This window comes from Orcinus orca, chromosome 15 (genome assembly GCF_937001465.1).
Source record: "Orcinus orca chromosome 15, mOrcOrc1.1, whole genome shotgun sequence".
NCBI classification, from domain to species: Eukaryota; Metazoa; Chordata; class Mammalia; order Artiodactyla; family Delphinidae; genus Orcinus; species Orcinus orca.
In genome coordinates, this window is record NC_064573.1 from 66,785,876 (window position 1) to 66,802,965 (window position 17,090).

Consider the following 17,090-nt stretch of genomic DNA (forward strand, 5'->3'; position numbering starts at 1 on the left):
ATAAATTGGAATTAGCCAGATAAAGGGTGTGGGGTAAGGAAGAAAATTTTGCAGGCAAAAGTAACAATATGTACAAGGGTAAAAGGCACTTGGCATGTTCTCGAATGCTTGTGTGCTTGAACATGGTGAGCAATGGTGAGAGTGATGCCTTGGAAAGTATGGTCCCTAGACCAGCAGTCTCAGCATCACTTGGAATTTGTCTGAAATGAAAATTCTTACACCAGAAATTTTGGGGTGGAACCTGGCAATGTGTGTTTTAACAGGCCCTCCAGGTGATTCTGATGCAAGCTAATGTTTGAAAACTACTGCTTTAGATTATTAACTCATTTAATTCTCAAACAACCCTAAGAGGTTCGTTCTATTATTATTGTAAAGAAACTAAGTTACCAAGAGGTAGGTTATGTGCCAAGATCACACAGGTATTAAGTGGCAGAACTAGGATTCACTTCAGACTTACTTCTTCTAAACCTTGAGCTCTTAACTATATTTCACTGCCCCTCAAAGATGGGCACTCAAGAAATGTTGCTAAATGAATGGACAAAGGAGAGTGAATGAGTGCTGTTCGGTGTACTGGTGAGGACCTTCTTCCCCTCTCAACCTGTCTAAATACTAAGGGCCTTCAAAGTCATTTTCTCCCAAAGATTTCCCTCATGTCCCTCACTGGATATAACCCCTCCTTTTCCATACTTCCTTTGCACATGATCAATATCTTGCCTTTGGTATGCATCACTTTCTAATGAAATATCAAACTGATACGAAAAAATCAAAATTTAACAGCCCAACATGGCACAGGTACTGACCAATCAGAAAAGATGCCAACTTAGCCCTGGTGCTGGGTTCCTGGAAGCTCCCCCCTGGGCCAGGTGTCAACCCTTTAGTTGCTAGATTGTGGAACAGTCTAGGGACATCCCAGAAGAGACACTGGTGGGGTGAAGGGGTGGACATGGTGGGAGTCATTTGGGATCTCAGAGAAGCAACCATTTACCACTGGATATAGAGTACTTCAACATTTTAACAACAGGTACAGCTATGCCAGTGTGCAATAGCTGATCATCAGCCGTGCATATGATGTCATCTATCTTCTGCCATGGACTATAAGCTCTTTGTGTGCACAATCTCATATCTGTTTTATCTTTGTATCCCTCAACCCCCAGTCAGTGTTGAATAAATCATAAGTAATAACTATTCAATGAAAAAGGAAATATATCAGTGCAACTAAATAATCCAATGTAAGGCTTACTCACCTTAAGGTTTTTTAAAGGAATAGGAATTGAGAAGTAAAAAGAAGACAGAGATGGGGAAAGGAGAAAGCAGTGGTGGAAAGTTCATTTATATATTATCTCTTCAACTAGGACTAGAGCCTCTAATTTTTACACGCTTCATAGCTGTCTTGGGCAGCAAGAAAAATCTAATGCACTTAAAATTCAAGCTGCATTTAAAAAAATTCAAGCTACAATGCTAGCTATTTTGAGGGAACAGGTTATATACATGTGCCAAACATAGCTAACAAAATAACTAACATAGAATAAAAACCGATTATTCAAGTCCATTTTTTCCTTTCATATCTGCAAATTGAATCGCCACTATTTTGAACATGTTCAATGTGCTAAATGCCAGATTCTTGTCTGCCCTTTCCCACATCCTGTGGATCTCTTCCAGTGACTTCAGAGGAAATTCTGTGGTCAAAAAGATATGAGTATGTAAAAGAGAAAAATGAGGGTTTCATTTCTAATTGATGTAAACGAGACATCAACAGGACAACAAAGACACAAAATAAAAAGAAACTGGTTCATGAATGCAAATGTAGGAACTGGTATACTGTTAAAACACAACAACAAAATAAAGGCTAAATTTTTCTTTTAAAGGGATAAAGGATGAGTTTTTGATCCTGGTGTAAATTTAAAAACATTCTTACGTATCTCTTTTCCAAAGCATCAAAACAACCTCGAATCCTGTCAAGAAATAAATGTTTGGTGTCAATTTGGACCAGATGCAAAGCCAGAAAGAATCCCAAGTACAAAACTGATTTGTTTCTTGCTTTGAAATACATTAAATTGATAACCATTTCACCTTTCCCATTTAATCATTTTTTAGAAATTCCTATATCTTTTAATATGTTGATAGTACTTTATAAATAATATGTAAGCAATTTTGAGGTAGGGAATCACATCTTATTTTTCTTTTGGCCTCCCATAATGTTTAGGACACTGACATGCATATGATGAGTAATCAAATTTTGATTGATATTTTTCTTTCTTATATAAAGTCCACTTTCTTCAAAAACAAAACTAAATCAGTATCTTAAAATAATATTGAATAATTGTTACACATTTCTAGGAAATTAAAAAAAAAGAAGATGAAAAGAAAGAAAGGAAGAAGGCAATAGTTTTAAGGAAATGATCTTACCAAATAAAGTCTTATGGGTAATTTCAGCTATGATAAAAATAATGTTGTTCAACTTTGGTGGAATTTCAATTACTTACCACCTGATAATATGCAGTGACCCAGGACATTTTTTATCTTCTTGGAGGATTTTTAAACTGAGGTCTACAAAAATAGAAACAGTCTGTTGCACTAAAATTGTCCATACTAAATAAGGGTATTTCCTTTCATGATTTTATTTTTATAACTTACTTAGTTTATAGCTTATAAAAACATTTTGAATCACAAAATATCTAATTTAAAAATAAATCCTATGTTGATAATTGACTTAGTTCCCATTTTTATTATAGATTAGCAGTCTTCCCTTCTACAATGTAGCACAACTGATTTGGTTGCAAAATCAATTTGTGTCACTTCTTTGCTTCTGCTGAATTCTAAGTTATCATAAGGTAGTACTGAGACCATCTCCATCAACCAATTTAAAACGTACACCTCAGTCTCAAATCACTTCTCTGGTATTTCTCTCTCTCTCAATGAAAGAAAAAAAGGATGAAAAATGTTTCCATGGATTATTCTCAAATATTAATTTCCATCTGAAATTCGACTACCTTACTATAGGAAGGAAGAATAAGAAAATCACATTAAAAGTTTTGGTTTAGATCAGTCTAAAATCAATTACTGATTCATGTATGACTTTATATAAATCACTTCACCTTTTCAGATTGTTTTCCTATCCTAAAATTGATGTTACCTCTATTGCTATTGAGAGATATGAAAATTATTCCATATTGGTATAACATTTAGAGATTGCCAAAAAGAGAGCAACTTAGGAGTACTGGGCATTTTTATGATATATGCTACTTTAAGTACAAACACTGGGAGGGAGATATATAACTTCCATTAAAACTGTCACAAAAAATAAAGCTATAAACAATGGTATTGCCCTCCATGCACAGGTTAGTGATTGGCACACAGTAAGCGCTTAATTACTCCAAATATGTCTTTTTCCAATTCTATATTCCAAACAAGAGGAGAAACTGCAACTATATGCTACATATAAACATTTTCACCATTACAGATTTATATCCTATAGACCAAAAGAGGACATAACACAAATGAGGCTGTCACAGTTGCAAATATAATGCCTTTGTGTTTATAGCACACATGCATTTCATTGATGCTCATGTAGAGAATCAAATGTTTAAGAAAATTAAATTGGAATGAGGCCTAAGTATATCATTAAATACAGATGTGAGAAATTTAAAGTAAAGTTAGATTTTGAAAAATAACATCTTACAAGGAAACTTGTAGCCCTCTATATTTATTTTCCAAATGATACTTTCCCACTTTCATGACAAATCAGCAAAATTTTCTGAATTGTTATCATAATCCATCTTTTTAAACAAAAAGATTTTTGAAAAATTGAAGAGTCCTAGGTACATTCTTTTTAATACAAGAGAAGGAAAGGAGACAGAAACAGCTTGTAATACAAGGAAATGAGATCATGAGTTTAAGGACATAAGAAATAAAAGGAAGAAAAGTAGAAAAGACAGAAAATTAAGAAAAAACCAGAGCTGATTAGAATAATAATTGTCTACATATCCATGTTAATCAACAAATGGGTTTGGCATGGGTATGCATATTTTCCACATATTTGTATATGTTAACAGAAAGAATTAAACTTCTCAATTAAAATTCCTCAAGGCCAAAGTCTACCTCAAAGAAAAAAATTCAGTTGAGACACAAAATAGTGCAAATGTACAGCCCCCAAGTAGATTTCGATCTGGTTGCTGCTTTTGTAGGTACAGTTTAGAATTACTGGGCTTGTCCATACATATTTCTTTTCTCTTCATTCCGTGATTTGGTATTAGCCAGGAACTAATGGTTCCTATAAGTAAAACCACTAAACATAGTGAAATTAAAATGGAAAATGAATTAGCAAATTGATCTTAAAGAACCCATGACTTGGAATTAGCACACTCTGTGAGAAAGTAAAGTTTTACTCCTGCCAAATAGAGGAAAAGGGCTCCACCAGCCAAAGTAACCATTTAGTTAAACTTTACCATCCAAATGGCTTTCTTCGTAAGAGCTCTCTGGAAACAGGCCCCTTAGATATGTTACACATGAGATAGAAGTAGCAAAAAGTTTCTTCACCATTATCAATGACTCATGCTCCTTAGTTATTTGACATGGGAAAACTGTTTGCTGGGAGGGGGGGAAAATGAAAAAGATTAGTATTCTTTAATATATTCAGCCCATCATGCCATTATCACAAGTAAAATGGAAAGATTTTTCAAGACCTCAAATCTGATACCTTTATAGATAATCAAAAGGAAACTGGGCTTTGAATATTGCATCAGATTAGATCTTCACTGGCAAGGCAAAGAAGAAAGGCAGAGACGGTTATCCAAGTAATTCAAGACTGACATAATTTATTTTACAATGACCCATGGATTTAAGCAAAATGGGGAGTTTTACTATGGTTATATAATTTTCCCTTTCATACACTCCTCAGAACCCACTGCAATCTGTCTTCCACCCGCTCTGTTCTATACTATTCTCTCCAAAGTCACCAAGTACATCCTATCATTGACCTCATCTCGGTCCTCGTACTATGTAAACTGCTCTGCAGTGCTTAACACTTTTGCCTACACTCTCCTCTCTCTCAGTTGCCATAACATCCTCAAACTCAGTTTATCTCTATCACCCTGACTGAAACCTGATCCCAAGTTTCATTCTCAGACAAATGGATCAGCATCCACTCCAATCATCCAAGCTAGAAGTACAGTCATCTTCGGCTTCTCTCTCTCCTCCATTCCCCATATCCAATCACAAAGTCCTATTAATCCTCTCTAGGAGAGTTCTCAAATCTGTTTTCTCCTTTCTCTTCTCACTGCCACTGCCTTGGCTCAGGACATGGTCACTTCTCCCCTTTATTACTGTAGTTGCCTCTGACCTCCCTGCTAACAGTTCCTTTCATTCAATCTGTCCTTCATACTGCCAACATTATTAACTTTAAAGAATACAAATCTTATCATGACACTCCCAGTGTTCATACAGGATAGAGTTCAAGTGTAGCGTTTGAGAACTGTCAAAATCTTATCTTTGCCTAGCTTTCCTGTCTCATCTCCCACCCCTCCCTTCTGCCCCTCCTCCCTTATCCCCTCCTATGCACCCTACTCCCTAGCCATGTGGAACTACTATTCATCTACTATTCTACTACCATGTATTTCCACATCTTTGTGCTTTGCTTAAGCAAAAGTTCTGCAGTATAAGTGACTCTCACAGATAAAGCTGAGTGCAAAGAAACCTGATACAATTGAGTACTAAAGTATGATTTCATTTATATAAAGTACAAAAGCATGTGAAACTAATTTATGATATTAGAAGTCAGAATGGTAAATCTCTGATTACCTCATGCAAATTCAGAGGTCTTTTTTACTATACTGCACAGTTTCAACTGTTGAAGTTTTAATAATTCTGTTACTTAGAGGCAGGTACTAGCCACAAATATGCATTTAGATGAAAGAGAACGCCCCAAAATCTTTATCTATATCTGGTTCTAGAATGTCTTCAGGACATTCTAGACATGATTTTGCAATGTAAGCTTGCTTCCTCTTTGGTACACTACATAGCGAAAATGAATTATCAGTTCATCATTTTGTCAAACCATATTATATTCAGTTGTTAAAAAGATACATAAAATTATTCTTGCATGTATGATAGGAACTTTGGGGACAAATTATTATGGATCTTAAAAGTCAGGCTAAGGGCTTCCCTGGTGGCGCAGTGGTTGAGAGTCCGCCTGCCGATGCAGGGGACACGGGTTCGTGCCCTGGTCCGGGAAGATCCCACATGCCGCGGAGCGGCTGGACCCGTGAGCCATGGCCGCTGAGCCTGTGTGTCCGGAGCCTGTGCTCCGTAACGGGAGACGCCACAGCAGTGAGAGGCCCGTGTACCACAAAAAAAAAAAAAAAAAAAAGTCAGGCTAAGGAATTTATGCTTTATTCTGTAACCAGTGGAAAAGCAGCAGGTTTGATTAGGAGAGTGAGCAGAATAATTGTTTTACGAATATTAAGCTATAGCAGAAGTAGGAAAGATTAACGTTGAAGGAGAATATGTAATATGCATGTGTGTCTATGTGTATGTGTGTAAAATTTTACAGAAAATTGCTTTTGGTACCCATAGATCCTGAGAAATTAAGGTTCTGTGGGGGTAATTGGGTAATAGCCGGCATGGCATACATGTATAATAACTTATTGAAAACATGCCAAAATTTAGAGGCAATACTTGAGTAATAACCACTTGTTAAATTAAATAACCTAAAAATATAAAGATGTTTACTTTAAATATAGAATCTAAAAGGCCATTTGTAATAATGAAGATCAATGATTGGAAAAGCCCTCTAGAATTGTTACTTTTCTATACTCCAGGGATTTTTTTCTCAGCTCAGTTGATCTAATACTTTAAGGGTTATCATTCATGTTTTTATAAATGTCTAATACATGAAAATACTGTGGCTTGATAATATAAAACACTATTATAAATTATTTTAATAAGAAATTGTGCTAATGATATAAGTAATGTTTGACAGCTCAGCTGTCAAGCTACATGACCTACGGCAAGTTACTTTACTTCTCTGAGCTTCAGTTTTCCCCTTATTTCAAGGTTTAAGTGAAATAATAATATAAAGCCCTTGGCACAGTGCCCAGCACATGGTAAGTGCTGAATAAATGTTAGCTTCTATAGTTATTATTATTGTTGTTTTAAGTATTAAATAGCAAAATCATACAGTCACTTAAAATTTACTGGGAGAAGTAGCTCATGCAGTTCAAACTACAAAGATCTGTTTATATCAAAAGGTCAATTTGGGGCTTCCCTGGTGGCGCAGTGGTTGAGAGTCCGCCTGCCGATGCAGGGGACACGGGTTCGTGCCCCGGTCCGGGAAGATCCCACATGCCGCGGAGCGGCTGGGCCCGTGAGCCATGGCCGCTGAGCCTGCGCGTCCGGAGCCTGTGCTCCACAACGGGGGAGGCCACAACAGTGAGAGGCCCGCGTACAGCAAAAAAAAAAAAAAAAAAAAGGTCAATTTGTTAATTTACAGTGAGAAAAATAACTGCCAAGCTGATTGCAATTCATATACCCAGCTCAGCATTTTCACCCCAGGAAGGGTTTCCTAAGTGGAAACGCAATGAGATCAGAAGTTGGCTTGGTGAGTATATTGAATTTGAGCCAGAAAGATGACTGCTTTCTCTCTGCCCTAATTCTCTTTCAACTTCAATCTTCCCTGCCTCTGCTACAGCTTAATATTCCTAAAACATTATTTTACTCACTGTCCTGGTGAAACCACTGACTTTCCATTGATTACAGAATAAAGCATAAATTCCTTAGCCTGGCTTTTAAGATCCACATTAATTTGTCCCCAAAGTTCCTATTCAATTTTATTTCCTACTTCTGTCCAACATGATGACACTCCACTACAGTAAGGATGGATTCTTTGTTATTCTCTGAAACATGCCATGCTCATTTCTTACTCTGAGCCAAGGCATATGCTAGTTTTTCCTCATGGAATTCTCTTCTCTTACCTCTCTCCTAATCCTTTTCATTAATTAAGGTCCACCTTAAGTCCTATCTCCTTCGTGAGGAATATACAAACCATTCCAGTCTATATAAAATCTCTGAATTCCTATAATTGTATTGCTTTACTCTTTTCACATATATTTAATGCATATACTGCTTTGTATATTGACTTACCTCCTGTAAATCTTATTTCCCTAACCAGATTATAAACTTCTAGAATGTGAAGATTCTTTTTTTTTAATTCTCTCAGAGAATAACACAGCATTACATATATATTATATAATATTAAGCTCTCAATGAATCAATGAATGTTCATTAATGAATGTCATGGGACAAGATAAATTTGCCCAGGTGAACCCAGCAAGGTTGCCTGGCCCTGGCATGCTTCCCCATGGCCCCAGGATCCTAGTTTCTCTAAGTGCTCTCTCCTCCAGTTATTATAATTACATCATAGTGTGCATTAGAAGTGTCCTAATTGTGTCAGGAAGTGAATGTCTAACAAAGAGCCATTCTCTTTAAACATCTTTTTTTTGTTTCTGATTTCTTTTCCTCTACAAAGTCTAAATATATAAACATGAAACAAGCACCCAATAAGTTACTTTGTAGAAATCTATTCTGATTTCCTGAACATCCTCAGTCCATTAGCCAGTTAAAATGTAGACATGCTCTGCCAGAATATTATGTGCCGATTAACTGATAAAACTGCTGTTTAAAAAAACACCAAAGATTAAAGTCATGATTCTGAACTAACTCACTAAATAGTCATTGATTTTCTTTTAATTCTTAATAAATACCTTAGGTGCCTTGTGAATTCTGATAGAATGAGAGAGCTGAGCAGTGGCCATTATAGCAATCTATCAAGGATTCTTTTAACAAGTCTAACCTGTAAAAAAGAAAAAAAATTAGAGACCTTGCCTAATGTAATCCTTATTGTGAATTTTCCGAAGAACTATATAATTAGCATTTGATTGTATTCTTTTGAAAATTAGTTTAATAAACATTTTTATCTCCACTACCAATTTTCTATAAAGATCGATCTCTGGATTAGTTTTTCCAACCACCCGATAAAAATTTAAGTTGACTTACTTGTTCCCAAATACATTTGGAGGGGAAAAATAAATTGTAAATCCCCTAAAGATTCAACAGTATATTTTACTCATCCTTGTTATTCCCTCAGAGTGTAACAGTGCTCTCTATATAACAGGGGCTCAAAAATACTTCTTGAATTAACTTCATGTGTAACTGATTTTCAAAGTAAACTCAAAAGTTAAAGTTTACACTTCATACTCATTAGGATGGCTATTCAAAGAAGTGGAAAATAACAACAAGTGGAGGTGAAGATGTGAAAAATCAGAATCCTTGTACACTGCTGGTAGGAATGTAAAATGGTGCAGCTGCTGTGGAAAACAGTATGGCAGTTCTTCAAAAAGTTCAATAGATTTACCATATTACCCAGCAATTCCACTTCTAGGTCTAAACTCAAAAGAATTGAAAGGAGGGATTCAAACAGATTACACACCAATGTTCACAGCAATATTATTTACAATAGCCAAAAGGTGGAAACAACCCAAATGTCCAACAACAGTTGAATGGATTTTTAAAATGTGGTATATACAATGGAATATTATTCAGCCTTAGAAATGAATGAAATTCTGATACATGTTGCAACACGGATAAACTTGAAAACATTATGTTAAATGAAATAAACCAGACACAAAAGGACACATATTGCACGATTCCACTTATATGAGGTAGAGATACCTAAAGTAGTCAAATTCATAGCAACAGAGAATAGAATAGAAGTCACCAGGGGCTGGAGGGTAGAAAGAATGGGGAGTTCAATGAGTACAGAGTTTCTGTTCAGGATGATGAAAAATTTTTAGAAATGGGTAGTGGTGATGGTTGTACAACACTGTGAATGCACTTAGTGCCACTGAATTATACACTTAAGAATGGCTGAGATGATGAATTTTATGTAATGTACATTTTGCCACAATAAAAAGTATTAATATTTAAAATACATAGTTTTCAATTCTGTTGCTTCACTAACATAAAAAAGAAGTAAATTTCCCTTTTTCTTTTCAAAGGACTTAATTTATATTGTAGTTTCTTGTCAAGGTTTTATGGAGTTCTGACCAAAATATCTGTAGATAACCCACTTAAAGAAATTCCATTCTGGATCACTCAGGATAGCCTGTGACTTGTTTTTGTGTACAAATTAATGCAAGATTCTGGAAGATTTTGCAAATAAAAGAGGGCAGAATTATTTAAGGACACTGCCACAAGGTGGTGATAGAGATTATAAACAGGTAATAATTTCTCTTAAATTATTTCTTCAGAGCAGCACTAGGGGACACTCTTTTACAAGATTTTACATGAGGCTGAAACCACCTAATAGTCCTTTGGTCCTTAATGATTCCAAGGTACCTTTTGTTGACTTCAGATTATAACCTTCATTTCTGAGTGTAATCTGACCCTTTCTTAGCTTTTGGTGTTCTTCAAGGGCTCTGTCCTAGGAGCTTTTTTTTCTTTTTTTAACTTCTAAACACACTCCCTGGATGAACAAATACTTTCTTGTTTCAATTATATTTCTATTCTAACGACTCTTAGATGTATTCCCCCAACCTAGGTTTCACTGGGGAGTTGCAGATCTATACCTCTATGAGCCAGTTCCAATTTGATGTTCCCAGCATACCCAAATGTGAATTCTTTTGCCCGAAACCTATGTCTGTACCTTAGCTAAGTGAATGACAACATCAAATACCTAGATGCTCAAGCCTAAAAACTATGACTCAACCCTGTTCCCTCCCTCATTCCCACATCCATTCTCCTTTCTCAAGTGTCCACTCCTCACTTTATACACATTGTTGTCATCTATGCTTCAGATCAGATCAGCCTCATCTTTTGACTGGATTTCTTCAACCACCAGTCTGCCTGTCACTGGTCTTACCCTTCTCCAGTCTGTTCTTTGTATTGCAGCCAGAGTATTCTTTTTAGAGTACAAACTTGACTATGTAACTTCCTCAACTGAAATACTTCAGTGGCTCCCCACTGTCCTCAGGATGAAATCCAAACTCCTTACCATAGCCTCAAGATCTGGCTCATGCCTCTTTAGCCACATCTCTAACCATTTTCCCTTACACTTTTATGCATCAGCTATTCTTATCTACTTTAATTAACCTATATTCTCTCTAGCTTTCAGGCTTTTGTAATGTTCCTTCTGCCTGAAACATCCTCCTCCCTTTCCAATTCCTACTTATCTTCTAGACATGGCTTAGTATAAGTTTCTCGAGGAATTATTCCCTGGTTCACCACCAAGTCTGGGTTATGTGCCCATTGTAATATATTCGATATCATTGCATTTATGTATCCACCCCACCCTGCTGTGAGATAATGTGAGGGCAAAGTTGTATCTGCCTAGTTCATTCTATATTTTTTAAGTTTTTTTTTAAGGTACAATTCAGTTGGTTTTAGTATATTCATGAAGTTTTGCAACCATCACTACCATCTAATTTCAGAAGATTTTCATTACGTTAAAAGAAACTCCATACCCACTAGCAATCACACCTCATTTTCCCCTCGCCTGACTCCTTGCAACCATTAATCTACTTTTCATCTCTATGGATTTGCTTATTCCAGACATTTGATATAAATGGAATCATATATAAACTTTTGTGTCTAGTTTAGCTCATTCTTGAATCCTTAGCACCATGACAGTACTGGAATAAAGTAGGTAGGTGCTCAAAAAATATCTGCTGAATCAATAGAGAAGTACTACATGAACAAGGAAAAAGTAAGGGTCTAGAATAGAATTACAGAATTTTAGAAGTAGAAGGAACTTTAAATGTCATCTAGTCCAAACATCTAATTTTCTAGATGAGAAAATCAAGGTCCAGAGAAGTCAATTGACTTACTCAAGGTCAATCAGAACTGAGAATAAAAATCAAGAAAATTTGACTCACAATTTAGGAGTTTTTCTATAATGACTCTGTAATGAAATTTCCCTTGCTTTCATTCCATCTAAAATACTGCATTACCAGCACCTTCTTAGTTGTTGGGCTTGCTTGCTTATTTCTAAACATGGTAGGGTCTCTTTTTGGTGTCCTGAAATAAACTGGCTTCAGAAAGGCAAAAAAGATCTAAATAATTATTTTAAATAGCCAGGCTCCTTTCAACCTCTAACTATTCTGTTGCTACTGTCTTTTTCCCTTTGAGCAGGTGTTTTGTGGAGGTCTCCTATTCAAGTACAAACTCTGCTTAATTTTGAAAGCTCACAAGCTGACAGCCCCAGGAGGTATGACTCTACAGATCATGTACTCTCAGAGAATTACTCTGATATTTTTTTATCACCTTGTTCTAACTCATTATCTAAAACTTAAGAGATATTTCATAACTATGGGTTTTGAGAACAGAACTTTAACTTTCAAATGTCTTTGACTTATATATTTGCTTGTATATTGGATCCACAAACATCCGAAACTTCACAGGGCATCAATACATTCACTCTTATGCTTGATATGTCTACTCTGTGACAAGGATTATGATCTTGAGAAAAACAAAATTTCTTTTTTTTTTTTTTTGCGGTAAGCGGGCCTCTCACTGTTGTGGCCTCTCCCATTGTGGAGCACAGGCTCCGGACGCACCGGCTCAGCGGCCGTGGCTCACGGGCCCAGCCGCTCCACGGCATGTGGGATCCTCCCGGACCGGGGCACGAACCCGTGTCCCCTGCATCGGCAGGCGGACTCTCAACCACTGCGCCACCAGGGAAGCCCAGAAAAACAAAATTTCTGTGTTTTCTCAGATAAGACTCACTCTGGGCTTACTTCTTGACCTACATCACAATTGCCCTATTTAAAATGGTGGCACAATTACTCTTTTACCCTTTTATGTGTGAATCCAAGATTCAGATAAAAATTAACCAGCTGTTGTTTAGTTTCTGAAGGCCTAAGCCACTTTTTGGGGGGGGGGGGTGTAGGAGGCATTCTGAGTGACACACACAAAAAAGTTTCATTACATTTGCCCAAAGACAATAATAGTTGATTTCCTAATACTTTTCACCCATCTTTCCCAATCTTCCAAAACCATTTTTTTAAAACAAGAAAATCCCTTTTCTATCAAATGTATAATGTCCAACAGCTAGATTCTAAAATGCAGCTAGATGACCTTCCATACATGTGTATGGTATGAAGGAGATGGCTTTACTCAAAGGAAGTACCTGTCAACATAAATGGGCTTAAATCAGAGTTGGAAGGGGGAGGAGACATCCTCTAAAACTAATCCAATCCTTTCATTTTAAAGAAAAGTCAATTCAGTGGAGGAAGGATAGTCTTTTTAACAAACAGTGCTGGAACAACAGGACATCCATAGACCAAAAAACCCTGAAAACCTTCAACCTAAATCTCACACCATATACAAATATTAATTCAAAATGGATCATAGATTTAAATGTACAATATAAAACTATCAGTACAAAGAAGAGGAAAGTGAAGTCCAGTAAGGGAACATGGTTTGCTAAAGGTCACCCTGTGACTCAGAGGTTTCACAGAGTTTGCTCCCATAAATTATTATTCTCCATTTTAACAAATCCCATTTGGTCCTGTTAATTCCCCTACTCTGTGCTCACTCAGAGTAAATGGTTTCCACTATATTAACTGGGTATTTATTCATGCTCTTTTGGTTTTTTAATATCTTCTTCAGGCTACTTCAATTATTCATTCTATTCAACATTTACTGGGCGACTACCACGTGCTAGTCTTCGTGTAGGCTTACAAAGATGTAAAATACTGTTCCTACCTCAAGAGATTTATGGCCCAATGGGGGAGAAATTAGATTATTATCCTAATCAGTTTAAAACTCCTTTATGGGCAAGAACTGTACTTTTTCTTCATTTTCATCAGCCAAGTAACATGATGTACTGCACACCGAGTACAGTGCTCTGCACAATTGAACACATTTCGGTGATTGGTTAATCTTGAGTTTCAAGACACTCTCTCCCCTGTACTGTTTGGGGAACTAAAGTCCATGAGATTAAACGGCAAATCCTGGATAAGGCGAAAGAGGAGCTGAGGTCATGCCGTGGGGACTCACACCTCTTGGTGTGCGCCAGCCATTGATTCTCACAGAACACCTCAATGGCTGGAGAAAACCTGACCTAGAAGATAGACAGCCCTCCCCCACAAAGCTCCCGACCCGACTGGTTGCAACACGCAGGTGTCGGCCGGAATAAGAGCTTGGCTGCCGACAGCCCGCTGCTGCGTCCTCACCTGGACTGATTCCTTCTTTTCCACCACCATTTCAATTTAAAAGCTACCTTGATAGTGGGAATGTGAGTGTTCCCAGTACAATTCTCTCCACCCCCGCACCCCACTTCCCCCACCCCCAGTAAATGTGAAATTTTTCATCATCAAGCTTTGGGGAGGGGGGTGGGGAATGCTACCTAGGGGTTCCTCTTTGTCCTTCCCCTCAGCCCCGGCCTTCCCGCTACTCCTCAGAATACTTCGGGCCTCACAGAAATACTTTCAAATCAAACTTAAAGCCTCGAGGAAAAAGAAACGTAAAGGGAAAAAAATAACCTAAGAGGAAAAAAAACCCCAAAAAACTCTAAGAGAACTAACGACGCTCAAGCGCCGTTTTTCTCCGTATGCCTCGCATCTGGACAGCCCTCACCTCAGAGGGTCGACACCTCCCAGTGAGAGGGACTCAACGGCCATTTCCGGCTCAAACTCTCCCTCGGGCTTAAGAATAAGCAACGAGACCTTCCTGGGCGGGGCGAGACGCGTCATGAATAATTCATTACTCCTGCTCGCCTGATCGGCCCGCCTCGCTCGGTCTCATGAATATGCAAAAGAGGCGAGCGACGGCTAACGCGCCCCCAGCAAGCCCCGCCCTCCACGCCTGGCCTCCTGGCGCCCGTGGGGAGGTGGTTCCCTGCTCACCTGCCGTCAGGCCTCCGGCTCCAAGGCTGTCCTCCGGCGTTTCCCGCCCTTCCGAGGGTTCGCCGGGCGCTCCCGGGCCTGAGGGACCCGCACCGAGCTCGAGGCGCCGCACACGGACCCCGACGGGGCCTTCGGCTCGGGGCTGCTCCGCCTGGGCAACCCTTACGTCGAGGACAGCCTGCTGCCAGCCTCCCTGAGGAGACGCCTGCCCGCCGAGGTGAGGGGGGGCGGGGAGGACTTCGCGGGCCCGGAGGGGCCTGGGTTAGAGCCTGCGGGGCCGTGGGGTTAATGCGGGCCAAGGGCCCGCCGGGGGTGGGGGGTGTGGGGTGTGGGAGGGGAGGCTAGAGCCTGGAGGGACCGGGTCAACGCAGAAGGGCGGTAGAGGCCCAGAGGACAGAGGTTTCGCCCGCGGGAGGGCATCTCTCCACTTCTTCCCTGTATGGACCCCCACTTTGCATTATTTTTAATATTCATTGGTAATTATGGAAATAAAACACGAATATGTGCTCCTCTTACACTGCCTTCTAACCTGGTCCCCTGCGCAGAGGCAACCCCAGTGAGCAGTTGGGTGTGGGTCTCCGCAGGTCCCTTTCCAACGGGTTCAGCTACACATCTAGTATCTTGTGGGGCTTCTCAGCGGTTTGTGGAGCCCCTGGAACCTCTGCAGTGGGGTTTCCTGAGAGAGTGGATGAAGCAGTGGGTCACTTGAAACCTGTTTTTACTTTGTTTCCACAGTAAAGGAAAACAAAAAAAAGATTCAAGTTTGTAAAAACATGAGTTTATAACCTAATGACTAAAACCAAACTTCGGGCAGTAAATTCCTTCAGTGCAGGTTTTCTCAATCTCAGTAGTAGTACCCTCCCCACCTCAAGTCATTTGACAACCCAAAATGTCTCCAGACGTTGTCAAATGCCCCCTGGGGGACAAAATGCCCCTTAGTCAAGAACTACAGCTGACCCTTGAACAACTGGGGGGTTGGGGGTGCTGGCAGTCTGTACAAACATCTGCCTGTAAATTTGTAGCCGGCCCTCCTTATCTGAGGTTCGGCATCCAAGATTTAAACCAGCTGTGGATTGTGTAGCATTACTGTAGTATTTATTGAAAACAATCCACGTGTAGGTGGACCCGCGCAATTCAAACCGGTGTTGTTCAAGGGTCATCTGTACTGCTTTAATTCTGTACTTTCCAGAAGTAACTGCTCTTTAAAACAACCATGCAGATGATCTGTCTGCTCCAGCCCTTTCCAGCCTCGGCATTTTCCTGCTTCCCTCGAGCTGAACCACTAGCCCCTGTGTGCTGGCTGTGCTCACTTGAGGTCCCAGTCAGCTAACCACTACCATCTCCAAAGGGCCTTCCCTATGTTGAAGTCCACCCCCCTACCACACCGCATGCACACACACACAGAGTTATTCTCTCTCATTATCACTCTGTTTTCTTCCTAGAACTAATCACAATCTGGATTTCATTTATTTGTTAACCTGTTTTTCTTTCTTCACCACCTAGAATGCAAGTAAGCTTCATTAAAGGCCTGATCTCTTCAGGTCACCCCAGGATCCCCAGTGCCCAGCACAGTAATCAATAAACTTGGTGGACTGAGACAATAAATTACCCTCTCTTCCTCCCAAGAGTTTCTGTGGGGTTTCTCCTACTCCTTTCCATCCACATTCCCTTCTGGGCTCCTCTGTGACCTTTGTTTAGAACTAAAATGGATGAATGAGCTCCTAGGAACTGCGGGTGAAGCCTTCACTTTTCCCACTGACTTATCCACTCTTTGAGGGCAGAAACTGTCCTTTACTATGTTCATTGAAGGTATTCATATTGTTGAATGAACTAATTGATGACTTAAGGAAAAATATTAGACAATTAAAAATTGATCATGCTAAAAGGGGCTTTAGAAATTATCAAAGAACTTCACAGATAAGAGTTTAGGTAATTTGCTCAAGGTCCCCAGGCTTGTTGAGAGGCCAAGTCACAGGTGGAACCCATGGTATCACACCTCTCATTTCAAGGCTCTTTCTTATCTCCAGCCAGTCTAGTTTCTGATTACTTTTCTGTGAACCTGACTTACAGCTCAAACACAAAAATCCCAAGCCCAAGACTTTTTTTTTTTTTTTTTTGGCTGCTTTGGGTCTTCGTTGCTGAGCATGGGCTTTCTCTAGTTGTGGTGAGCGGGGGCTACTCTTCGTTGCGGTG

At 39.2% G+C, this 17,090-nt stretch overlaps 1 protein-coding gene and 1 long non-coding RNA gene across 4 annotated transcripts in view; one reads left to right on the forward strand and one right to left on the reverse strand.

Annotated features, from left to right (window-relative positions):
* HORMAD2 (HORMA domain containing 2) overlaps nt 1-9,523 on the reverse strand; it is a 69,280-nt gene extending 59,757 nt beyond the window's left edge. The window contains 4 exon segments of the mRNA XM_033412768.2: nt 1,916-1,952; nt 2,484-2,547; nt 4,446-4,587; nt 8,757-9,523. Of these exon segments, the coding sequence (XP_033268659.1) occupies nt 1,916-1,952; nt 2,484-2,547; nt 4,446-4,587; nt 8,757-8,807 (294 nt within the window). The 5' untranslated portion in view covers nt 8,808-9,523.
* A 4,969-nt stretch (nt 9,524-14,492) lies between these two features.
* LOC117198104 (uncharacterized) overlaps nt 14,493-17,090 on the forward strand; it is a 47,654-nt gene continuing 45,056 nt past the window's right edge. For 2 of the 3 annotated variants that reach the window (XR_007471609.1, XR_007471610.1), the window contains exon 1: nt 14,494-15,114. This is a non-coding gene — a long non-coding RNA (uncharacterized LOC117198104). Of the gene's footprint in view, nt 15,115-17,090 lie in introns of all 3 variants that reach the window. The other variant, XR_004479039.2, reaches the window with a different exon arrangement.